Source organism: Leucoraja erinacea, chromosome 21 (assembly GCF_028641065.1).
Source record: "Leucoraja erinacea ecotype New England chromosome 21, Leri_hhj_1, whole genome shotgun sequence".
Taxonomy (NCBI): domain Eukaryota; kingdom Metazoa; phylum Chordata; class Chondrichthyes; order Rajiformes; family Rajidae; genus Leucoraja; species Leucoraja erinaceus.
The window spans coordinates 27495528-27522651 of record NC_073397.1 but is presented as its reverse complement, the minus strand read 5'-3'; the positions used below and the strand labels follow the sequence as shown (position 1 = coordinate 27522651).

The window sequence follows — 27124 nt, the reverse complement described above, 5'->3', positions numbered from 1 at the left end:
ACTGCACTTAGTCACGTGACAATAAAATATTCTATTCCATTTCCTTACATTCTGATACCTTATTCTCTCTCGCACACTTCTGCCAATCCACTTTGATTCCTTTTACCATAACTTACTCTAAATGGTAATTAGCAACAGGCACATCAGGACATCTTTGGAATGCAAGTGGAAACTGAAACCACTCGGAGAAGACTTCTTTGAGCACAAAGAGAATGTGCAAATTCTGCATAGCCAGGCATCCGAAGTCAAGGCCAAACTCAGATCTCATGAAGATGCAATCCAGCAATAACTGCCTCTCAAATAATACCCCTACATTACAAAATAATCATCTTTATTAAGGAAAAATGCTATATATTCTCCCTTGTCAAACGTATGGAAATGCCCAGTGGATCTGATTAAAAAATTCCTTCTCCACAAGAACTATTTTTCACAGCCATTCTACAGCAATCAAAGCACTGAAATATCATTAATGGCAGAAATTGATGTAAAGAAACAATTTTAAATGTAAAACGCCACAGTGTTATGAATGGAAACGATGGTCGAGTCTTCATGGCAATTTTCTGGCCTTCATTCACTTCCTCTGACTATTCCGTGTTTTAACATTTCAATTGTTGTAACAGTGACAAGCTATATAGACCAAACCAAAACACACAACTCATAAAATGCCTTGAAATGAAATAAATTATTCCCTTTACAAAATTAACCACTTGCTGAGATGATTTCACCATTTTCATGTTTCATTCAGTCCCGTTTGACTGCATTTCCTTCTAGAAACTTCATATGATTATATCCAACTTGATCTCTGCTCCCAATTACATTTTTTTCAAAAAACATGATTGCATTTTTTGGCGTGGCCAGTGTTTCTTTGCAAGTGACAGGTAAAAGCCAATTCCAAAACAAGTATGTGTTCACAATTTAAATTCCAATGGGTTGAGGCTGGAATGAACCCATACAATTGCATCACATTGAGTTTAGTTCTGTTCATTGTCATGTATACCGAGGTACAGTGAAAATCTTTTGTGCTTTGAGAAAGACTATGCATGCTTACAATCAGGCTCTCCACAGTGTACAGATACAGGACAAAGGGAGTGCTCTAGTATCTGTTCTTGTAGAAGGTGAAGGGTTCACTAATTTTCTGTTGTAGAAGAAATTACTAATAATATCCATCAAAATTCTCAAGCTTTTTTCACAACCTAAAAGGAACAGTTTAAGGATAAGGGGGAAGTCTTTTAGTACCGAGATGAGAAAAACATTTTTTACACAGAGTGGTGAATCTGTGGAATTCTCTGCCACATAAGGTAGTGGAGGCCAGTTCATTGGCTATATTTAAGAGGGAGTTAGATGTGGCCCTTGTGGCTAAAGGGAGAGAAGGCAGATACAGGATACGGAGTTGGATGATCAGCCATGATCATATTGGATGGCGGTGCAGACTCGAAGGGCCGAATGGCCTACTCCTGCACCTATGTTTCTATCACGTTCTCAAGTTATAGGGGTAGAATTAGGCCATTTGGCCCACAGAGTCCACGCTGTAATTCAAACATGGCTGATCACTGCCCCTAATCCCATTTTCCTGCCTTCTCCCCATAACCCTCGACATCCATTCTAATCAAAAATGTGTCTGTCTCCACCTTGCAAATATCCACTGACGGCCTCCACAGCCCCTCTGTGGCAATCAGCTCCACAGATTAACTACCCTCTGACTAAAGAAGTTCCTCCTCACCTCCTTTCTACAAGAGCACCCTTTAATTCTGAGGCCATGACCTCTGGTCCTAGACATTCCCACCAGTGGAAACTTCCTTTCCACATCCACATCTTTCATTAATCTGTAAGTTTCAATGAGATCCCCCTCAACCTTCTAAACTCCAGCAAGCACAGGCCCAGTGCTGTCAAACGCTCATCATATGCTAACCAGAATCATTCTTGTAAAGCTCCACTGAACCGTCTCCAGAGCCAGCACATCCTTCCTCAGTCAGGGGGCCCAAATCTGTTCAAAGTACTCCCAATGCAGTCTGACCAGCGCCTTATAGAGCCTCAGCATTACATCTCTGTTTTTTTGTATTCCAGTCCTCAAGAAATAAATGCTAGCATTGAAATTGTCTTCCTTACTACCGATTCAACTTGCAGGTTAACTTTTTGGGAGTCCTGCACCAGCATTCCCAAGTCCCTTTGCACCTCCGATTTCTGGATTCTCTCCATTTAGAAAATAATCTACGCCTTTATTCATGATCCAGAGCGACATTTCCCTCTCATCCCACTTTGATGCAGAATTTGGGGAGAAAAAAATTTTGACTGTCCTTTCAGGTGAAACAGTGGTTCACTTGCACCTCCTCCAACCTCATCTCCTGCATCCGCTGTTCAAGTTGTGGTCTCCTATATGTCGGCAAGACCAAAGGCAGACTGACAATAGACAATAGGTGCAGGAGGAGTAGGCCATTTGGTCCTTCGAGCCAGCACCATCATTCAATGTGATCATGGCCGATCTTACGCAATCAGTACCCCGTTCCTGCATTCTCCCCATATCTGTGAGAAAAAGTGTTTCTTCGTCTCTGTTCTAAATGGCTTACCCCTTATTCTTAAACTGTGGCCCCTGGTTCAGGACTCCCCCAACATCGGGAACATGTTACCTGCCTCTAGCGTGTCCAAACCTTTAATAATCTTATATGTTTCAATAAGATCTCCTCTCATCCTTCTAAACTCCAGAGTGTAAAAACTCAGCCGCTCCAATTTTTCAGCATATGACAGTCCCGCCATCCCGGGAATTAACCTTGCAACTGGGCGATTATTTCGCCGAACACCTTGTTCATTCTGCATTGGCCTACGTGATCTCCCAGTTGCCGAACATTTTAACTCCCCTTCCCATTCCCACACTGACATTTCTGTCCTGAGCCTCTTCCACTGTCAGACTGAGGCCACACACAAATTGGAGGGACAGCACCTTACATTTCACTTGGGCAGCGTACATTATTGATGTCTCTAATTTCAAGTAACCCTTGCATCCCCTCTCTCTCTGTCCCTCCCCACCCTAGTCATCCTGCTAGTTTCACTGTTTGTATCCCTTCATTATCACCTCTTCAACAGCGGATCACTTTGGGTTCTTTGGCCATCGGTGCTGGCTCAGATTTTTATGTACTATTTCATATTTCTTGCTTCCCTCTCCCGATTCTCAGTCTGGAGAAAGGTCTCAACCCGAAATGTCACCTATTCCTTTTCTCCACCTGCTGAGTTACTGTAACATTTTGCGCCTATCTTTGGCTGTTCTTAAAGTTGATTGCTGGTGCAGATGCTTTGATGCAAGAGCATGCGCCTGTCATCCTATCTGAAGCCAGGATATTCCACAAATACCTTGTGGAATATCCTGGCTTCAGATAGGATGACAGGCACATGGGTAATATAGGACATGTTGATTTCAAACAAGCTCAATGTTGCGATAAGGAACCATGGTTGTCATTCGTGGCATTTCAAGAGATGGGCACAGGATTCTACACTGTGTTTAATCAGAATACTTATTGGCGTTTGCCTAAGGGTCGAGTTCCCTATAAGTTCATGAGCAGAATTAGGCCATTCGGCCCATCAAGTCTTCTCCACCACCTAATCACGGCTGATCTATCTTTCCCTCCTAACCCATTCTCCTGCCTTCTCCCCATAACCCATACTAGACACGAATATATCCATCTCTGCCTTAAAAATATCCATTGACTTGGCCTCCACCATCCTTCTGTGGCAAAGAATTCCACAGATTCACCACCCTCTGACACCATGTAACCGCGACGCAAAAAATATATACACATACACATTCTGCTATCCAATATAGAAGAATCTTCGCGTTTATAGGTAAATTGAGGATGCGGGCGGCTCCTCCCTAAAGCCAGCGAGCATGACTCCAGCATTAGATCATCAGGGAAGGGTGTCACCCCATAGGCTCGCCGCACCTTAGTTAACACTAACAGCAGCCTATCCTCAACAGATCGATTTTCTACTGGAACATGATACCGAGTATCAGGAAGCACAGTATATCCGATTGTGTGTATGTGTGTGTGCGTGAGGTTGGGAAAGCATTTATGTTACATTCTTAAACAAGCCCCACTTGTGGGCTACGTTTGTTTTCAGAGGTGCCTCGCTTTCCCTGCTGTGTTGTGGGCTGCGCCCCACCTCGGCGGCTTCAATCAGGAAGAACCTGTCAAGAAATCCTAGCGCCTCTCACATACGCCGAGCAAAGCCCGAAGCAAGAAATCCAATACCCCACCCTCCTTCTTTCCTCCCCCACTCTCCCAAATGCAACACAACTCCAAGACTCAGCATATTCTTTCTTTCAATTACACCCCCATTTACAAACAATGGACATTTCTGCTGCCCAAATGACTCCGCGCTGGCTGCCTTGCCAAGAGCCGAGACAGCGCCTGGTGTTGATCACTGATGCGCCGACCACCCCTCTGCTCTGGCCCGGCCGCTCCACGCACACCTGTCCCGGGACGGCACGGAGGGGTGGAGGGGGTGGAAGAGAATCGTCCACGGGCCGGGCGGGCTCAAAAACCCAGAGACAGAAACAGAGGCAGCCTAAACATAGCACTGGCTCAACACAAACACACACAAGAAATAATCCGCAGCCCTCCCACATCCTGCTCAGTAACAACATCGCCTCTCCGCCAGGCTCAAAGGACAAGGCGTTTGCAGGTGGCCGGTGACCTCTTTGTCTCTTACCCGCTCCGCTGTTTGGAATCGTGGCTCTTCTTATGGCGGACAGGCTGCAGCGGGATATTATCCGACATGTTCGCTGCTTCTCTCCCTTTAATTGGGTGGTGCGATCTGCTCTCTACCCGACAGCCTCTCTCTCTCTCTCTCTCCCTCCCTCTTTGTTGTTTATCAGTCTGCAAGATCTGCCTCCGAGGGTCAAAGGTATAACGTGGGTACAACCATGGCAACGATTTGAAGGTGTTTCATTCACAGATAGTGGCAATTACCTCCAAACGCGGATGTGCCACGCTTACAACATAATGATAATTTACTCTTATAAATCCCCATCCATCTCCCCACTATTTTCTGCCACTTGAGAGATTTAACCCTTTCAGGGGATGCGAGTCTGTTAATATTCCATGCCAATTAAAAGCCTGTGTCATATACCATGCTTATCCAGGGACGACATGCGCCTCTAAGCCAGCAATGTTTTAAATATAAATAGGAACTGTGGTTGCTACTTTTAAGTAGTTCCTGCTTATATTCCACAAATAATTTAAAAAAAACATGTCTTTAAGTCCTCATTGTCAACTTCTGTGCCATTTCATTCAAAGGCACCGGCCTGAGTCTTTTATTGTGAATCCTGAACCTCAATGGATGAAAGAACATTTTTGTAAGCAAAGCAGACCAGAACTACTATTTTAACTTCAGAATAAGGAACTCTGCCTCCCCAGGTCTCGTCCATTTGCTCAGTTCATGCCTGGATCGTTTAATTGAAATGTAGGCCCATTTAGTCTTAGTTTAGTTTATTGTCACGTGTACCTAGGTACAGTGTAAAGCTTTTCGTTGCGTGCTAAAACTTTAAGACTGCCCTGGAAGGCGTAGCTCCACAATCTTCAAGGAATTTATTTATTTCAAGATTGTTTAGGCTGAATGGTTAGAACGCGACTCACCAAAATCATTGTTCAAGGTGAGATTTCAGATAAGGCATTGGCCTGAAGCTTGGTGTTGGTACAATAAAATATTTGGCATTAAACTTTGCTGGTATATATAATAGCCACCTAAAATTAAATGAACGTTAAACACTATGGGACCTTAAATAATGAGTTAATTTTAAAATAAAACTTTACTTCAGCTTTTAAATGAATTTGTAACAGATCAGGCTCTTTAGTCATAAATGTCACGGAATGTTTCACAAGTGTTAACATTTCTGAAAACCATGAAATGAAAGCACTTTAATTCCTGCTCATGTTTTGAAAACACATACAAGGTTGTCAGAAGGAATGCATTGTTTACAACACCCTCTCATCAATTAGAATAGAATAGAATAGAAACTTTATTTGCCACGCAACCAGGGTTGGTGGTATTTGGGTTCGGTACATGATGGTACACTGCTTTAGTTACATACCACTAATAACACAGATCACCGTAATAAAGTGCATCCATACCACATCACAATCACACATCTCACCAACATTACATAATGCAAAAGAACAAACAAAGACCATAGACAAGACACTGTATACATCAGAAATCATATTATTGACTGATTATTGGACGGAATTAAGAGTTCTTATTGCTGAGGGGAAGAAACTGTTTTTAAAGCGGGTGGGTTTAGTAGCAAGTGACCTGAGGCGCCTCCCTGAAGGGAGAGACTGAAAAAGGTGATTTGCTGGATGGGAGTGGTCCAAGATGATCTTTTTTGCCCGTTTTGAGGTACGTTTTTTGCCCGTTTTGTGGTTTTGTTTTTCACCCACCTTGACTCTTTGCTGTCTGTTTGTTAGAAAAGGTCCAGGAATTAAAATTAAAGACTCTGGTCTTGCCTTTTAAAGAAAAAGGGGCTAACTAACTAACTAGTGGAATCAAGGGATATGGGGAGAAGGTAGGTATGGGTTATTGATTGGGACGATCAGCCAATATCGCAATGAATGGCGGTGCTGGCTCGAAGGGTCGAATGGCCTCCTCCTACACCTATTTTCAATGTTTCTAAAAAGGACACTGGAGTTTACAATGAGGAGTGAAATTATTTCTTTATTTGTGAAGGATATAAACAGCACCCACTAAAAAGTGGCAGCCACAGCTGGAAGCATTACAGTGCTTCTTCTTCATTTCGTGTCCATCTTGTTGCTTGACCAGCTGAGTTACTCCAGCACATTTTAGTAATTCTTTTTTTTTTGTAAACCAGCATCTGCAGTCCCTTGTTTCTTCAGCTGGATGCATTCTTCTTTCCAAATCTGAGGGTTGTGTGTTTAAAGCCCACTACAGTCAGAAGTATACAATCTAATATGTTACATATAATGACATTACTTTTAAATTGAATAAATACATACATGCAACTCCTATGTTATGACCATCAGAAATTTGGCTGCAGGTATCCACCCTTGAAGAGCAAGGAATATTTAAATGTGTAGTATTTGCCTCCCCACAATCAATAACTTCCCAACTTTGTGCGGTTCCGTATACATTTCAAGACCCTCCTCTATGTCTACAAAACCCTCAATAGGCTTACCCCCTCCTACATTAAAATACTTCTCACCCACCACTCCACCTGCAGGTCCCTCAGACCGGCCGACTTGGGGCTGCTGAATATCCCGTAGTCTAGGCATAAGCTTAGGGGCGACCGCACCTTTGCGGTTGCAGCTCCTAGACTGTGGAACAGCATCCCCCTTCCCATCAGAAATGCCCCCTCCATCGACTCCTTTAAGTCAAGACTAAAAACTTATCTATACTCCCAAGCCTTTCCTGACGTCCACTGAATGAGGGCTATATGTATGTATGTAGTTTGTTTGTTTATACTATTCTTATAACAAATGTAAAGCACTTTGGCCAACGAGAGTTGTTTTTTAAATGTGCTATATAAATAAATGTGACTCGACTTGACAACTTGCACACTTATCAGTTCACTTTGGCTCAATAACTAATTTTTAATCACTTTAGAATGGTCATTTACCCGAGATATAGGCATCTAAAAGCTAGATTATTTCAAGACGCATAATGGACCAAAATTGCTGAATTAAATTCAGGTGTCCAACACGTTTGAGGAACTACATTTGCTTGAGATGTTTATGGGTCTTGTCAGTTTTCTCAGTGTTCTATCAGAAAATTGATCGCTTCTGTTACCATTTGGTTTAACAGTAGTCAGCTAAATTCAGTTTTATTTAGCTTTGCTTGTCACATGTACCGAGGTACAGTGAAAAGCTTTTTTGTTGCGTGCTATCCAGTCATGATTGCAAACAGGCCATCCACACTGTACAGATACAGGATAACTGGAATAAAGTTCAGTGCATGATAAAGCTCAGTAGAGTCTGATTAAAGATAGTTCAAATGTCTTCAACTATAGATGGTAGTTCAGGACTACTTTCTGGCTGATGATCGTATGGTTCAGTTGCCCGAGAACAGCTGGGAAGAAATTGTCCCTGAATCTGGATGTGTGCGTTTTCACTCTTCTGTACCTCTTACCTGATGGCAGAGGGGAGAAGAGTGAATGAGACTCATCCTTGATTATGCTGGTGGCTTTGCCGAGGCAATAATGATGTTGATTCACTAATTTTCAAAACATAAATGATGTTTCAGTACATTCGGGCATCATTGATCTAGAATGATGAACTTACTGTTTTTAAAAACCCCGTTTCCATATTTCCAGAATCCCTATGCCAAGAAATATACTTGTCTATAATGCCTTCAAGTAGAAGTTTGAAGAGTAGGCGTTTTAAAATATGCGCATAACACACAGTTCTATTGTTGGGGGGAGGTGTCAATTATCAATTTGGTGGCCGAGATTCAGTAGGTTAAATGCATTTACATTACGACTCAAAAATAACTCTTCCTTTCTTTAGAAAGTAGTGTGGTTGGTGTTGAAGATATTTCTACTCTTCAACAAACCAGTTGTGGGAGAGAGATCGAGGGGTTGGCAGTGAAAGCCTGTAATTATGGTTAATAAACTGGCCAAGATATTCAAGGGACACCTCTCCAATAAACCTTATTGAGGGGGATCTGATGGGCCCCAAGAAGCGATTTCATTCAATTCTGCTCTTGCTGCAGGGTAAACAAAAACACAGGAAACAAAGGCCAAGGTTGTCCATCTTGGACAGTGAGCTACATTTTATTCCCTCTGCCTGGGGCAAGCTGATGGTGAGAGCATTGGGTTCTGACAGAATTGCAAGCTTTCCCATTTTGCTGAGAACTATTCACACATCATTTTGTTGGCACTGTGCATGCCAAGGTGCCGGGCATTGTGCATGAGTGTGGGCACCCTTAATCAAATGAATCATCAATAAGAATTGACATGTATTCAGCTTTTTTTTTGCAGATACAGCTGGTTTATGGCCAACGCCAGCTGTATCGGCAAAACAGCCGAGTGGATTTATGTAGATCAATGAGCTAATTAACTACAAACACAGGATATTCCCGGATTGGAAACACTACCATTATCCAGGAAACAACTCTACAGGTGCTTGAACAGAGACCCAGCACTAAACCAAAAGAATAGATTATGGATGGAGAGAGCTCAGAAGGTTCAACAACTCACTGACAGTCATAGTTTTGTGACTTATTCAACACCGTAAAAGCCAACCACGCCCCAGGCACCCAATATACCATCTACCAAGAACTTAGAAAAAGAATGAACCTAAAGACAGAGGTAGCCCAAAATGTCAATATTCTTTTAACAAGGCAGATGGAACAATCTGTGCAAATCCAACACCAAGTAACATCTCGACTGTAATAGTGAGTAGAAGTGTAAATGGAAGTAGCGATTTTCTGCCGTTGGAAAAGTTTCTATCGCATGGAAATTAAGGGTCAAAATGGGAAATACAGTCTAGGCACAAGATCAGGGCCGTAGGCTTAATGATGCTTCCAATAAGAGTGTTGCATGCACAGTCACACTGAGGTATTCAATGAGTATCTCAATCACTAAATGTTGGCCAAAACACTTACGGTTTGCAGTAGCAGTCTGGATCTTGGAAGGTACTTGAGCACTCTCCAGTCATTTCTGAAGGTGCTAAGTTAGATCTCCTATGACAGTAGATTGCTCCTTTAAATAAAGAGAAAATCAACAAACCTAGTTCTAGTGACTCTTTTCAATGACTATTGTAATAAACTGAGACTCAAGTTACAAGTTATAAGAGAAGAATTTGGCCATTCGACCCATCGAGTCCACTCCACCATTCAATCATGGCTGATCTCTGCCTCCCAATCCCATTTTCTTGCCTTCTCCCCATAACCCCTGGCTCCCATTCTAATCACAAATTTGTTGATCTCTGCTTTAAAAATATCCACTGACCTGGCCTCCACGGCCCTCTGTGGCAATAAGTTCCAGATTAACTACCTTCTAATTAAAGAAGTTCCTCCTCACCTCCTTTTTAAAAGAGCGCCCTTTAATTCTGAGGCTCTGGTCCTAGACTCTCCCACCAGTGGAAACATCCTTTCCACATCTCGTTTTATATTTAGTGCAGAGGAATGGGATATTACATATCATTTGGTACATACCATTTACTTGAAAACATAAGACATGTTAACATGAATAGTTTGTATAAGTATCCAGATCAATTTCACATTTGGCACAATTTTACCAAGAGTACTTTAGATCATTTCTGGATGAAGATGCAATTGCTTCCAAATCATTTTAAAACAATGACCCATGCAATTAATTTTGTATGCCAAGGTAAAAATACTCAGCAATTAAAATAGCTTTGATGGAAAGAGGAATTAAATCAACATGTCACGTCAATGACATTTCATCACAAGGACTGCATTGTGAGTCCATTACAGGAAGGATATGGAGGCTTTGGAGAGCGGGCAGAAGAGGTTGACCAGAAAACTGTATGGATTAGAGGGGATTAACTATAAGGAGCATTTGGACAAATTTGGGATTGCTTTCTCTGGAACACTGGAAGTAGTGAGAAATGCATGTATATAATAATAATAATAATAATAATAATAATGAGGCATAGATTGGTTAGACGGTCAGAATTCTTTCCATAGGGTAGAGCGCACATGCACACACACGCAGAGTGGTGGGTATCTCGAACATACTGCCAGTGGTGGAGACTTCTGGCGATTATTTAAAAAATTCAAAACCAGCCGCGACTAAAAATAGGTTGCCGTTTTAAATATCTGTAATTCTTTAGTCTAAGCCGGTTGCAATGCTAGTTGAAGGTGGTTGGCGGAGGTTGCAGCTAGTGGAAGTCTTACCTTCTAGTGGAAGTCGTGGCCGGTTTTGAATTTTTTTGAAATAATCGCCAGAACTTAGAAGCAGAAACCACTTTCGACCATTAGGGAGACTGACAAAAACCTCCGGGAACCGCACGGAAACCTTGGGTGGGGCGCAAAGTCACCAGAGGTTTCCGTTCAGGTTTCCTAAGTGGGACAGGGGCAATGAGAGGCTTTTAGCAGGGATTTGAGGAATATGGATCATGTGCAGGCAGAGATCAGTTTAACTTGGCATCATGGGGGTTCAGTATTGATGTGGATAGAGAATTGGCTGGCAAACAGGAAGCAAAGAGTAGGAGTAAACGGGTCCTTTTCACAATGCAGGCAGTGACTAGTGGGGTACCGCAAGGCTCAGTACTGGGACCCCAGCTATTTACAATATATATTAATGATCTGGATGAGGGAATTGAAGGCAATATCTCCAAGTTTGCGGATGACACTGAGCTGGGGGGCAGTGTTAGCTGTGAGGAGGATGCTAGGAGACTGCAAGGTGACTTGGATAGGCTGGGTGAGTGGGCAAATGTTTGGCAGATGCAGTAAATGTGAGGTTATCCATTTTGGTGGCAAAAAACGGGAAAGCAATTATTAGTCTAAACGGTGGCCGATTGGGAAAGGGGGTTGAAGGTGGTTGGGTGTCATGGTACACCAGTCATTGAGGTGGCATGCAGGTGCAGCAGGCAGTCTAGTGCGAATGGCATGTTGGCTTTCATAGCAAGAGGATTTGAGTATAGGAGCAGGGAGGTTCTACTGCAGTTGTATAGGGTCTTGGTGAGACCACACCTGGAGTATTGCGTACAGTTTTGGTCTCCAAATCTGAGGAAGAACATTATTGCCAAAGAGGGAGTGCAGAGAAGGTTCACCACTTCCTGGGATGTCGGACTGTCTTATTAGACTTGGTTTATACTCTCTAGAGTTTAGGAGATTGAGAGGGGATCTTATAGAAACTTACAAAATTCTTAAGGGGTTGGACAGGCTAGATGCAGGAAGATTGTTCCCGATGTTGGGGAAGTCCAGGACAAGGGGTCACAGCTTAAGGATAAGGGGGAAATCCTTTAAAACCGAGATGAGGAGAACTTTGTTCACACAGAGAGTGGTGAATCTCTGGAACTCTCTGCCACAGAGGGTAGTTGAGGCCAGTTCATGGCTATATTTAAGAGGGAGTTAGATGTGGCCCTTGTGGCTAAGGGGATCAGGGGGTATGGAGAGAAGGCAGGTACGGGATACTGAGTTGGAGGATCAGCCATGATCATATTGAATGGTGGTGCAGGCTCGAAGGGCCGAATGGCCTACTCCTGCACCTAATTTCTATGTTTCTATGCTCTGCATGGACAATGGAGGCTGAAGGGCCTGTTTCTGTGCTGCAGGCCAGTGTTGCGGTTCTGTTGAATTATCAGCCAGAGACATCAAATCTTTTTCTCTCTCCATATTTTTTTCTTTATTTCATTTATTCAATTTTTTGCTTTCCAGTTTTCCAAATGTGGTCGCTTTGGATATAAAGGCATAGATTCAACATTATCAATAGAAAACACAATTGTATTTGAATCTTTTAATCCCAACCTGCTGAGGATACTTTCCTAAATGTACTTATGACAAACACAAAAATACAGATGTACGAAAAATTAAAAATAGATGCGGGGAACAGGCAGAGGAATGAATTAAGGCAGCTAATTCTATTGAGGATTTGTTTGGAAAAGACATAGTGGTCCGAAGGACCCATTCCAATGTCCTTTAGTTTAGTTCAGAGATGCAGCACAGAAACAGGCCCTTCGGCCCATTGAGTCTGCACCGACCAGCGATCGCCGTACACTAACACTATCCTATACACACTAGGGACAATTTTCAATTGTACCTAGCCAGTGAACCTACAAACCTGTATATCTTTGGTGCACAAGAAGAAACGGAAGATCTCCGAGAAAACCCACATAGTTCAGAGGGAGAACGTACAAACTCCATACAGACAGTACACGCGGTCAGGATCAAACCTGGATCTCCAGTGCTTTAAGGCAGCAACTCTACCACTGCACTACAGTGCTGCCTTGTATTTAGGTAGTTGTGGAATGCTGAATATCTCTTACTGTCAGAAATCTATGATTTACTGATCTAACAATTAAAGTACCTTGACAAAATATCCTTACCTCCAAATAACATCAGGTTGAACAGAAAACTCAACCAATGAACACCTTTCACATCCTTAGAACTCCAGGATCCATGTTGAACTGTAATCACTAGACTTGTGCCATTAAATAAATCTTAAACAGAGTGGTAGTGTTATCATGCCGTGCAATTTAAACTGGCAGGAAGAGAGAAATGGCGAGGACAAAAATCCAACCCAGCTCAATCTATTGAACAACATTCACAGGAAGTGAGTGTACAGATGTTGATATTTACTATGGTTATGTTGTCCTAAAGTATATAAATTATGAGCATTCCAAGTCTTGTTTAAACAATGACCTACATCAAAGAGGTACAGGGTTGAGAGTGGCACCAGTGAAACTGTGAGCAGATCACCACTATGAGGTCATATGCTAGGCCATGCAGGGCCCATCATATCTACTCCACCATTCAATCATGGCTAATCTATCTCTCCCTCCTAACCCCATTCTCCTGCCTTCGCCCCATAACTCTGACACCTGTACTTAGAACAGGAATAAAAACTATCAACCCATTAATCCCCATAGAATAATCCCATCAATAAAACATCTCCCAATGAAGAGGTTACATTTTGTATCGCATATCATATTCTTGGTCACATATTAATTAATTTGTTTTAAATACTCGTTATTTCGGGTTTTAAAGTTAACCGGGCCTAAATTTGTAAGTGGACAAAACACAGGATTAAGTGCTTATTTATTCAAAAGCTGCACCACCTGTACTCAAGTTTATGGACATATAAAATTGTTTTATTTTGCACACCAGATCGGCAGATTATTCAAGAGGTAAAAAAAAACCTTATTATTGGTAAATATTAGGCAACTATTCTGATCACTACTGAAATTATAGGCTGAAAAGTTAGACTTTAGATTTCAAATGTAGCCCGGGAGTTTCTGAGGAATAACTTTATGATTTTTTAATGACGGTCAACAGAAATAGCGAAGTGTTTCAGTGCTGGGAGCACCATTCCAACGTTATGGCTAGTGTAGAAAAGGTTGTGACCTTAAAAGAAGAAAAGTTAATATATCATTCATTACTGACCGACCCTGAATTAATAGCCACAATGTACAATAAATTGGTTTCACGTCAAATTTTAAACACATTAATTCATTGAAATAAAGAGATACCTAGCTCCAAACATCAGAATATTTGCAATTTTCGTGAATGCAGTACTATTTAAGCTTCATGGTACTTCGAATTTGGATGTAATTATGCAATTCATGTTAATTTAAAAACCAAAGCAAAACGTTAAAATTAAAATGTCCTTATTAGTAGCAAACATATTTACATAAAGTGAATTACATTTACTCCAACCTGCATATGTTCTATTACAATACAAATGTTATTTAGAACTGTATTACTGACTTGAAGAGTAAAGGATAATATACAATATGGAAGCTAAACATTTCTGTAAATGATACAGAATTATACAGAAATAATTTGTATATATGCAATAAGGACATCTCAACCACATGTGCAGAATCCACACTTCAACCCAATAATTAATTTTACTACAAAATAGTTACGCCAACGAGATTTGGATTCTGCAAAGAGTGGCTGCAAGAAAACGTTTCTGTGCTCATGAAGATGAAGTCTGACAAAATGTATAGTTCTGATGTAATAACATATATTCAATATAATAAAATTAACAAAACCTTCAGTGATCACAATGAAAGAAACACGAAGGCTAACATGTTTCTATAAGTAGTAGTAGGTCTTATTGAATGAGAACCTACAGCTGATCTATGCTCTCGACTTACACAAAAATGCTGGAGAAACTCAGCGGGTGCAGCAGCATCCATGGAGCGAAGGAAATAGGCAAGGTTTCGGGCTGAAACCCTTCTTCATGCTCTCGATTTTATGAGTGGAACATTTATCTGCACGATAACTATAAGAGACCGTGAGACCAGGCGAGCTTTTACCGTCACCTTATGTAGAGCTTATTAGAATGTGCAGTGTTTGTGATGAAATACAATCCTTGCTGATGATCTCCCTCTCTTATTCCACTCCTTTCAAACACACACACAAACACATACACACGCACTGGAGTGTTCCCAAAACTATTAAAAGAGATCGGCTAATATGAAGGAACAACCCTGGCATGTAGTGCTTAGAAAGTTATAATTATTTCTCAATGGAGAATAGTGATCGCAGTTTTGAATATTATAGTTGAGCTTGAAGTTATTACGAACAAAGATACCAACACCTGTGATTGTGACAATGCTATCCTGCATTTATTCCCATATGCCAGAAAGAATCAAGTTTACATTCAGATGTACTAAAGAAAGTTGCTAAAACATTCATGAAAAGACAGCATATTCAAGACAACATAATGTAACAAAAATCCATTTTTCATGTAAACCATTTAGATTCTGTAGATTCACAGTTACCCTATGTCAGTCCTCTGCATATGAAAGCACCATGAAACTGAAATCAAAATAGGCCAAAGTGAAGCAGTCATTTCAAATCTTCCAAAGAAAACACTGCACTGAAATGGTGGCTTTACTCTTCCACGTAGGCAATTAAATTTTACTCATTCTTCCAAGTCCCAAACTATTCCATCTGCAAGCCAAAAGGCGGTCGGTGTCCATTTTGTTCAGCACTCCAGTTGTACATTCAGTGTTAAACTATAGCACGCAGAAAAGGTCAAGAGAATTTTATTTTATTTTTTTTAAATGTTTCCAACCTGTCAACAAAAGAAAACTTGGTCCATTTACTGGTGTCCAACTGCACAAGGCATCTACTTCAAGCCAGTTCATACATTACAAAAATTGGTCATATTCTACAAAAAGTAACCAATATGACCAAAACAAAACAAAACATAAAAACAAGTAAATTAGAAAGTGAGGTAGTTAACAAAATTACTTCAAGTTCTGGGGCCCACCCTCCCCACTTCCCTCGTATGCTACAAGTGGGTCTCCTTTGGCTAAAGCACAAATGGTGTACCATCCACAAATTAAACAAGTTACCTGGCTTAAACCAGGATATGTTTAAATTGATCAAGAATGCACTCTTGTTTTATCAGTATTAAACAAAAGGAAAAGGTAAGTTCAAATTTAATTGTGTTGGACATTCTTAAATTTAATTGTCACCTGTATTTTTTTTAACGTAAAAGGTCAAACACTACCCTTATTAACATAGGCAGTTGCCAAGTTCTTCAAGCTCTCACAAGCCAATTGTATGAATTTCATATCAAAATGACTGGGTTTCTAAAGAGTTTCACCTCGTGACATTTTCCTCACACCCATCCACTCTTCGAAACCAAATGACATGCCGATTATTAATTTATCTAAGAGCATGCATCATTTTCCATAAGTTATTGCAGAAATAATATTAATTAGTTTTAAGTTGTGTCATGGAAAGTAAAGGATGTGTTTTTCCATAAATATTTGTTTAGCTGGCATTTAAAAAAAAAAAAATGTCTTCCCCTGATGCAACGACTCATGCCACACCTTAATTCTGTAGATGCCTGCAGACCGTAATGTGTCCCTTTGGCATTCAACACTTGTTATTATGGGTAAGATCATGTTCTGGAGGGCGTCACAGCCAAGCCTCACACTTCCTCCCCAAATCACTAGGTACAAAGTTACTGAAAAAATACCAGTGGTCTGATCAAGACTATTGTGCCTCCCCAGATTAGATGCAGTGAGATGAATTATATTGCTGCACCCCTGTTTTTCTTGGGGGAGAGGGGGAAAACATCTCATTTATTCCTACATTCCCATCACTGCTAACCCTACTTGTATTGCCAGCTGAGCATCAGAGGAAGTAGCTAATATAATCTTGGATTGTTAATATCAAACAATATAAACAAGGAAAAAATATTTATTGAGTACATCGTCCTATAAAGGCATCTCGTTATCTTGGATTTTATTTAAAACAAGAGTTCATTCAAGATTTTTTTTTTGATGGATCAGTCCTCATCAAATTCTAGACAAATGGCACCAATTGACATTCTAGAACAGTTACCCGCATAAATGGTTAATGTATAAACAGCAAAATACAAATTACACACATTCGCAAAGACATATCTATAGTAGTTTATGGAAATGATTCATTTCAATTTCTACTAATTTCAAAACTATCACTAGTTACAGAATTTATTTCAATCTTTGGATTCATAAGGAATTTGCAGTAAAAATTCATGAGAAAGGCTGTACACTTCAAATATTGTAAACTCAAGTCAATATTGTAAACGCTTCACTTTGCAAGACCCGCTTTATTTTTTTTAGATAAATCCCAGAGAGTTTTATACACTAAATTTGCAAAGCAATGATTGTACTCATAACATAAATTCAGGGAGATACCCAGCAGTTTTGTTAGAGACAGCTACAGTAAAAAAAATCTATTTTACATATTTTGGGATTATATGAAAATAGTAGCCATATTGAGGTCTGTGGTTGTTTCTTTCATAAAACCTAAGTCTAAAACCTACTCTACTCTGCACATTTGCTACAGAATGTCTTATTAATTAACAGCTATTTTGCTTTCTTCCACAAAATGGGGGAAGTGAGGTGTTGGAACATTTTCAGAGCTAGGTTTTTCCGCATTAGTAATTGCTGGGTTGATGGCAGACTGGGATGCATCCAGTTTGGAAACTGCAGTGCTGGTGCATACAACAGATCCACTTCCCACACTAACTGTGATGGGAGGGATACCACCATTCTGAATCACGGAGATCTCGTTGGTTTTCAAAGCCAATCCATTGGTAAGCACGGTGGCATACTGGCTCCAGACACTTGGTTCAATATTCATTGATGGAACCATTAGATCCCTCGGGAACATCTCGGAAATCTTCTTTGGGTCATTGCCAATCAGTATCATTGGGCTGTCTAGTGAAAGTCTTCTGCCACGTCTAGCAGAATTATTCCACATGTGAGTTCCAACGTGGACCTGCAAAACAAAAGCAAAACGCATTTTAGATACAATGGTTCAGTTATGCAATGCACGTGCAGAGTTCCAGCACTCCCCGATTAGAAACAACCAACATAAAATATAGTCTACGAGTTAACTCTGCAAAAATATACTTTTCCCTCCCTCCTAATAAGCATGCACTCAAGATGTTTCTGTCATAATTAAATTCCATTAGTTTCAAATGGCAGTTCTCACCAATGATGCACACTTTCTCAATTCTCTGCAAAGGCTCACTACATGTTAAGGGAGGGAGGGAGGGAGGGAAGGGGTCATAACATATTTGAGCCATAACTCTTCACCCAACATTCACACATGTTCCGTGGCCAGTGCTGGAGAGCGTCAATCAACACCAAAACCTGCACTGCTTCCCCCTCTCCCCAAGCACAGGAGCAATGAAGCATATTGAGTCTTCTCCCACAACTATGTTGAGATCAGTTAATTCGGCACAAACCAGAGATCAAACCTGTGACTTCCATCTATATTGCCCAGCACCACATTAGGTAGCACATATTGAAATATTGTTAGAAATTTGACCAAAATCTTTATTAAAAATACTTGAGTACCAGATTAGCTTTGCCTGAATCTATCTGGACTTTGAGGAAATGTTGGGGCCAAGTCAAAAATCTGTCAGCAACTTCTACAATATCCACATGCACAGTTTAAAAAAAAAACAAAAAAACACAGGGATCCAGAGTTACCGCTAGAAATAACCTGCTTCTTTACAGGACAGTAACAGTCTGTGCTGAGAAGCTCAACACCGCAATTCATTGTAATGATCGAGATCACGTTGAAATCATTACAATGATATGAACCTGGGTACTTGCTCTCAAGTCGCCCACTAAATATGCACAAAAAACTGGCAATAGTCCACTCAGAAGCAAGTGAATTTTTAAAGAGCACAACTGCCAAAAGATAAAGTGGGATAATGATATTATAAAGAGTGGACTCTCAATCCTTCAGCAGTTAATTCATTCAAGTTAAAATGTAAATTTTAAAATGATGTTCAGTCTAAGCTCATGTAATTTTTACTTCCTTTACATGGTGTATAATTAACTTGTTTCCTAATTATACATCCTGGTTTAGACTCCATGCATTTCAAGTAAAAAATACTACAATCCGATTAGTCAAAGAGCCTTGCTGTCTCTTACCTTGTTCAGATGGCAAAGGTTATTTTCAGAGGCTTCTGGACTGGATGTCAGATTAGCACAGATCAGCCCCAGAAACTAGAGAAATCTTTGTGGGCATCTGTCAGCAAGGTGAACGGCTAACACCATTTCTTTGCCACTAATCATTAAAATCCAGGCCAAATACTTAGACTTTTAACATGCACTGAAGCATTTTTTTTTCTCTTTCAATCTGAACAAGTTACCTTGAGGTTTCCTTTCGTTGTAAAAGCTCTTCCACAGATGGTGCATGCAAATGGCTTTTCACCAGTGTGCGTGCGTTCGTGAATCTGGAGAGCACTTGCTGAGGAGAAGCTCTTTCCACAAGTAGGACAGTTGTGTTGTTTAGGTGTGCGACGGGGTGGAGGTGCCAAAATAGGTGGCATGACTGAAGCCACAGTTGATGGGGTAAGAAACTGTGCAGTGGTTGCTGCTGGTCGTTCTCCATGGTCGCTTACTTCCACTTTAATCAGACAAGGAGGTGCCCTGATAAAGGAACCTGCAGGAACTTGAACAGCACCTAAAAACATACAACAGTTTTTCACTGTTTAGTCTATTATGGGTTGTAAATTATACATGGTGGATCCCTTACTGTAGCCAATCCTCAGTTATCATTCTAGAATTTTCTATCTCAGGCCAGAACACTAACGCTTCAGGAAAAGCTAAGCAAAATGAAAAAAAAAACCCTGGCCAATTCAAGTCAACTAAATGATATAAGAAACACACATGCAGCAACTCAAAATGTTAACTCTCATTTTTTCTCCGCTGATACTGTCAGACCAGCTGAGTGTTGATAGTCATTTTCTTTTTCATTCTAGATTTCCAGCGTCTGCATTTTTGAGGCACAAACTTCCCAACTTGTTTGGGAAACAATGTCGCTATGACAAAGATATAGACAAGTAACACCAATATACAAATTTAAGATTCAGCTCTGTTGTGCAATTCAAACTGCATTATTTCCTGTTTTCACTAATACATGGGCTACTTTACAATTGCAACACATGTAGACGGAGTGGTAAAGGTGGCGTATGGTGTGCTCGTCCTCATCAGTCATCAAGTACAACGCCAGGAAGTCATGTTGCAGTTTTACAGGACTTTACGAGCGTATTTGGAGTTCTGGTCACCCCATTAATGGAAGGATGTGAAGGCTTTGGAGATGGTGCAGAAGAGGTTTACCAGAATGCTGTCTGGATTAGAGGGTATTACCTACGAGGAGAGGTTTGATAAACTTGGATTGTTTTCTCTGCAAAGTCAGAGGTTTTGGCAAGGCCTTATAGAATTATGAGAGGCACAGACACGATAGACAGTCAGAATCTTTTTCCCCTCTGCGGAAATGTCAAAGACTAAAAGAGCATAGCGTTAAGGTGAGGGGGAAGGTATGATAGTTGTACTTCTGAAGTTGGTAGATAGACACATGAATATGCATAGAATGGGGAGATATGGATTATATTATTTTTAACTTGGCATCATGTTCAACGTGGGCATTATGGACCGATGGGCCTGTTCCATGCATGTGAACCAATAAATTAGCAAGAATCCATCAAACAAACTAATTGTTCTAAGGCACTCAAACATATCCAAGTTTATTTTCATCCATCTTCCAGATAGCATCGAAAATGAGAGAAAATGGGCAATTTTTAAACTCAACCATTTTTTTCTATACTTGTTTACCACAATGAAGGAATTGCAGGCTTTAGATTTTTGTTTTATTTTAAAAAATGGATCTTTTCTTTTGGGAGCCAGGTTGGATACTACTTGGGTCACAATGTGACGGGTGGCTCACCCAGCCACTGTGTCATATACTCCACCTCTAATCGAGTCATCACTATTCTGAAAGTGCGGGTGGAGTTCCGAGTAGGTGTCGGTAATCCCATAGCTATCACAAGGCAGATGGCTGTCACCTAGTGGCACCTGCCTGAAATAGTCAGCTGTAGTACTGTTTAATGGAGACTGCCCTAAACTGCAAATGGCTTAAAAATAAGATTTTCTTTTAAACATTATGCCCATAAGATATTTTTAAAAATGATTCTTATTAATGGAGATAGGTACATTGTGCCAGGAGAACGATAGTCCAGAAGCTTTGTTACCCAAAACACTTCTTTGTCACAACAAATCTTAGTATCCTTAATAGTCAGTGAAGTTACATTGTAAATCATCGTACATTCAGTATTTTTGGACTCACAACTATGGAAAAAAATTGGAAACACACGAGGCTGCAGATGCTGGTATCTTGAGCCAAAAAAATTAATAAAATAAAAATGTTAGAAGAACTCAGAATGCCTGGCAGCATCTGTGGTGGGAAATAAACAGAGTGTTTCTGATCAGGACTCTACATCAGGTACTTGGAAGTATGAAGAAGGGTTCTGACCAGAAACATCGTCTGTCCATTTCCCTCCGCAGATGATGGAAGAATTTTGGGTTGCACTAATGCCATTCACTTTAGTTTAGAATACCTTATTTAGAAAATTTCCATGATAAGACAATCAACAAGCCAACCAAGGTAGACATCCGATTACTTACTTCATGTGTCATATCAATTTTACGATGAAGGGGTTTAATTAACAATACTATTTGTTTATTGTATCCAGTAGAAGACCGATTGCAATATAATTGCGGCATAAAAAGGGAAAGGTTGTTCTTCAAGATGACAGATGGCTTATGCGGATGATGTTTCTTTTTGTTTTAACCCTTTCTGGATTAAAATTGAGTTCAGCAGGAGACTGATCAGTAGGAAATAAGGAACGCCATGCTTAAATAACACAATTTTACTTATAATTGAAATTATAATTGAGTTTAATCATCAGGATCAATGGGGTTTTTTTTTTAAATTAAAGACTGTTTTCTGTTCAGCGATGCAAGTTGTGAGAAATAAATCAGTTTCTTACTTTACATAGAATAGTGCAGCTCAGCAACGGGCCCTTCAGCCCACAATACCTTGCTGCCAAGTAAACTAATCTCCTCTGCTTGCATCGGACTATATATCCCTCCTTCTCCATGTGCCAATCTAAAATCCTCTTACATGCCAATATCATATGTGCCTCTACCACCACCCCTGGCAGCACAATCCAGGCACCCAACATTTAAAAATGCCCCTCACAATTCCATTAAACTTTGCCCCTTCCACCTTAACGCTGTGGCCTCTATTCTTTGACTATGCCCTCTAGTCATCAGCTTCAGAAGCTTAAGCAAATTCAAATGGCGGCATGTGCAATGTCACATAAGAGACACAACAAGGGTCACGCCGCTACCAAAGCAGTTAAACAAATGCTCTAGATTGCAATTTACTTGCAGGAATAGCTAGTGATGCAAATACCCAGCAATACCCAGACTAACATCTGGTGTAATATTTGCAAGATCTAAAAGATAGCAGGTTGACTGGCACCTCAAACGATATTTAAAATTAGCAATGGTTCAATTTTTGACGTGGTTAAACTGAGCAGAATCAGCAAAAACTTGTCGATAGATTCATGAGAAGTAATGGCAAGTTGGGAAAGAAGAGTCAGGAAGGCAGACAAGGAAAGTGAAGGGAATGACAATGAGATTTAAAAGATGAATAATGACACTGTCCAATTTTGTGGTTAAGGTTTGAATTTTTACACTCAGTGAGAAACAGAGGAACAATCTATTTTGAAAGATGAGTTCTATATCAAAAAAATGCAACGTGTTGTTTAAACTGACATTTATGTCAGGTTACTGGAACAGCAGTTATAAAAATATTAAAATGATGGCACATGAATTACATGCACAAATCCTACGCCTTTTCCTGCCTGATTCTGCATCAGTCTATGGTCAAACCGTAGGATGTGGGTTGATATGACATTTAATAATATTACATAGGACAATTCCGCATGTTAATTTAGTTACGAAAGTTATAATTAGGTTGGAATTCAGCAATAGAGCATAAAAGTACAAATATTTTAGATCAATTCTGCACGTCAGCCCCTGAACAGGAAGGTAAAAACCGAGCAATTTCTACTCAGCTCAAATTAAACAATGGCTACAAGATGGTGGCCTGTCAAAATTCATTATATGAGCAGCATTAACATAACACTTTCCAAATTCACACCATGGTGGACTCAGAAGGGTGCAGGCAGAATCTGGACAAGAGGACAAAATTAAAAACTGCAAGACCACCCTTAGTGGACCGTCTATGGAACGGGTTCTCAACTTACGTAGGAAAGAACTGCAGATAGACACAAAATGCTGGAGTAACTCAGCGGGACAGACAGCATCCCTGGAGAGAAGGAATGGGTAACGTTTCGGTCTGGTCTCGACCCAAAACGTCACCCATTCCTTCCTTCTCTTCAGAGATGCTGCCGGTCTCGCTGGGTTACTCCAGCATTTTGTGTCTAGGTTCTCAACATAACTAGTTGTGTTCTTTGAGGGAATTGAGAAATATCTGGATTAAAAGGGAAAACAGTTTGTTTAAAACCCAAATTTCACAAAGATGCGTGGCACGTTTTGGGTTGTTGACAAAATTATGGCATGCTGTATTATAATACCATGGGTTAAAGCTATAACCTAAACACTTCAGTGAAAACGCTACCCTGCTAAAGACCACATCTTTTAGGTGAGACACTAAATTAGCGCTTCAGCTCCCCTCTCAGGGAAGGCAGTGGTACAAAAGATTCCATGCTATTTTTTTAAAATAAGAATGTAGATCTCTGTATCTTGTCGAATATTTACAAAGATATAACTAACTCAAACAATTTGGTTAATGGCTTGAGATCCTCGCAAGTTGTATTACTGATGTGTAGGAAGGAACTGCAAATGCTAGTTTACACCAAAGATAAACACAAAAGGCTGGGTAATTATGTGGGTCAAGCAACATCTCTGGAGAAAAGGAAAAGGCAACGTATGGGTCTCAACCAGAAATTCTTTTTCTCCAGGCATGTTACCTGACCCGCCGAGCTGCTCCAGCATTAAGTGATTGTCTTAGATGTATTAACAACATGGATATGGATGAGTGGGTCAAGCAATATGTGCATGTTTTGCTGGCACTTGGGTCAATGGCAGTGGGAACTTTGATAAGGATACAAAGAAATTGAGGGATATATTCAGACTAAACAAATGGCCATTACAACAATGTAAGGTCATCCACTGGAAGATTGAAAAATAGTGGTATTCCTGAGGGATTGGTATGCATTTATAGATGAACCACTGAAAGTTAGAATGCACACACACAGCAAGCAATTAAGGCAGAAATGGTTAGCTTGTTGGATGAAGATCTGAATAGTCCCATACCCAACCTAGCCGACCCAATGTTCTGACTTAATACACTTTGTCATCCAATCAGTAGACTTTGCACCAGGCTCCCATCACCAATAACACATCTCTCTCCCTCCACGCTTATTTCATTAATATCCTTATCCTTGGGATTGCATCCTACATACTAAGTGAGGTACCAATGTACAGGAGTAGTGGCATCTAGCTTCAAGTATTCAGAGATCTGACGTGATCACTTCTGGGGTATAATGTGTAGGTTGGGCCTCCCTACCTATTAATACTATCGAGGAAGTGAACCAAATGCTCACTAGATTAATTCCTAGATTCAGAACACAAAATGGGACTATCATATGCTGAGAGAATGGAGCGGCTGGGCTTGTATACTCTGGAATTTAGAAGGATGAGTGTGGATCTCATTGGAACATAAGATTATTAATGGCTTGGACATACTAGAGGCAGGAAACATGTTCCCAATGTTGGGGGTGTCCAGAATCAGGGGCCACAGTTTAAGAATAAGGGGCAAGCCATTTAGACCGGAGATGAGGAAACACTTTTTCCACAGAGAGTTGTGAGTCTGGAATTCTCTGCCTCAGAAGGCGGTGGAGGCTGGTTCTCTGGATACTTTCAAGAGAGAGCTAGATAGGGCTCTTAAAGATAGCAGTGTCAGGGGATATGGGGAGAAGGCAGGAACGGGGTACTGATTGTGGATGATCAGCCATGATCACATTGAATGGCGGTGCTGGCTTGAAGGGCTGAATGGTCTACCGCTGCACCTATTGTCTATAAAGCGCGAGCATATTTCAGCGGGTCACGCCAATTCTCTACAGGCCATGGATAGATGACGTTTCAGGTTGGGTCTCTTCAAATTCCTAGCTGAGCGGGCTTGTTATACAAGGCAGCAGATTAAGTCTACACGCTTGGTAGTTTATAAGTCTGAGAGGCAATCTCATCAAAATGAGCAAAACTCTTAGCGTTGACAGAGAAGATGCAGTGTTAATGTTTCTCCATTTGGAGTGCTTGGAACCAGAGCAACAAAAGAAATAATTAGCCATTCAAAACAAAGATAGGGAGAAAATGTTTTCTCCCAGAAGGTGCAGAATACTCAAATTCACTATCCAAGGAGGCTGTGAAGACTCAATGGCTTGTATAATATCAGGAAAGTGGTGGTGTGCTAAAAAGGCAGTCATGTTCATTGAATGGCACAGTGGGCACACCGGGTGAAATGACATCTAATGTTCTTATGCACAAATTAGCTGCGACTTGTCATACAATAACTACAGATTTAAACTATTTTGCTGCAAAGTTCTGGCATACCCTGATATAGGCTGTGGGCCGAGGAGCTTTATTCTGCAGTTTCGTGACCCAAGTCACCAAACTACATTAAATTTTCATATTGTGTAAAAAAAATTATATAAATCACCCCTGAAACTCGATATGAAGAAGACTTGCACATTTTTATTAAATTAGAGAAAAAACGGAAAATCACGCGCTTTGTTTCAGGCTAGCACACAAAATGGCTAAGGGGGCTTCACAGATGCCTGTTTTACTGGAGATTCCGATTTGTTGTTCTGTGGAATAAATGTGGTGGAAACTTGCAGCAGGTAATTGTATTTAGTGGGAAAAGCATTAAAAAGGCTGAAGAAAGTGCTGCGAAGTGGATTAAAGTGCAAGAAAGCCTTGAAAGCAAAGTCCCTGCTGAGGTCCTGGAACACAAAGATTTAGACAGCCAGGGACCAACTCTAACTAAAAGGTAAGATCTAAAGTCTGAATTTATGAAAATCTATCTGTATGGAGTTTAATTAATTTAATTGCACCATTTTATAATGTGAATAAATTAATTCATTCATTCACTTACTTCATTCATTCACTTACTTCATTCATTCATGAAATTGAGGGCCTAAACTATATGTATCCAAAACACAGTAAATTAAACATTGTCACTAATGCCAGCGTGTTGTAGAGTAATAAGTCTTTAACAGATAATCTCGGAGCTGCCTGCGAAAGCTTACCGGGAAAAAGTGCTCCGACTGCGGGACATAGGTACTCGCGGTAAAGTGAAGCCGCGGTCTCAATTAATAAGCGGCTGATTCGCGAACGCGGAGCCGCGGGCAGGGGGCTGTACATAGTGCCGTCTATAGCGGCCGTTTTCAGACCCCGACAACGGGGAAAAAAACGGAGGGATATCTGACCATTTCTCACTGCAATGGAAGCCTATAAACAGCGATCGATATCCCTCCGTTTTTTTTCACCACATTTATTCCACAGAACAACAAATCGGAATCTCCAGTAAAACAGGCATCTGTGAAGCCCCCTCAGCCATTTTCTGTGCTAGCCTGAAACAAAGCGGGCGATTGGCCAACTGGCAGACAACTCAATGTTAAATGTGCTTTGATTGGACTAAAAATTACCCGAACATTTTCAGTTTTTTCTCTAATTTAATAAAAATGTGCATGTCTTCTTCATATCGAGTTTCAGGGGTGATTTATATTAAAAAAATGTTACACAATATGTGAAAATTTCATGTAGTTTGGTGACTTGGGTCACAAAATCTCATTTCTAGACACATTTTTGATGCTCAGCCCACAGCCTAATATTGATGGACCCCTCCAAAATTTATTTAATAGATGGTGGTAAGATGTTTAGAGTTTGATTACACATGGAAAGCAAACGGTGATAAAGGAGAGATTTTTTAAATTGTCATGGTGGAGGATTGCCATTGCCTTCAGGAACAATTAGTTGATGGAACTTAAAAGAAATAAGAGATCACATTACCAGGGAAAGATATAGCT

General features: G+C 40.5%; 2 protein-coding genes across 2 annotated transcripts in view; both read right to left on the bottom strand.

Annotated features, from left to right (window-relative positions):
- LOC129707432 (probable phospholipid-transporting ATPase IIA) overlaps positions 1–5061 on the bottom strand; it is a 98392-nt gene extending 93331 nt beyond the window's left edge. The window contains exon 1 of the mRNA XM_055652461.1: positions 4699–5061. Within this exon, the coding sequence (XP_055508436.1) occupies positions 4699–4766 (68 nt within the window). The 5' untranslated portion in view covers positions 4767–5061. The remainder of the gene's footprint in view (positions 1–4698) is intronic.
- Positions 5062–15243: 10182 nt separating this feature from the next.
- sall4 (spalt-like transcription factor 4) overlaps positions 15244–27124 on the bottom strand; it is a 44035-nt gene continuing 32154 nt past the window's right edge. The window contains exons 3-4 of the mRNA XM_055652460.1: positions 19316–19629; positions 15244–17925 (exon numbers count right to left, since the gene is read on the bottom strand). Coding sequence (XP_055508435.1) covers positions 17500–17925; positions 19316–19629 — 740 coding nt within the window. The 3' untranslated portion in view covers positions 15244–17499. The remainder of the gene's footprint in view (positions 17926–19315; positions 19630–27124) is intronic.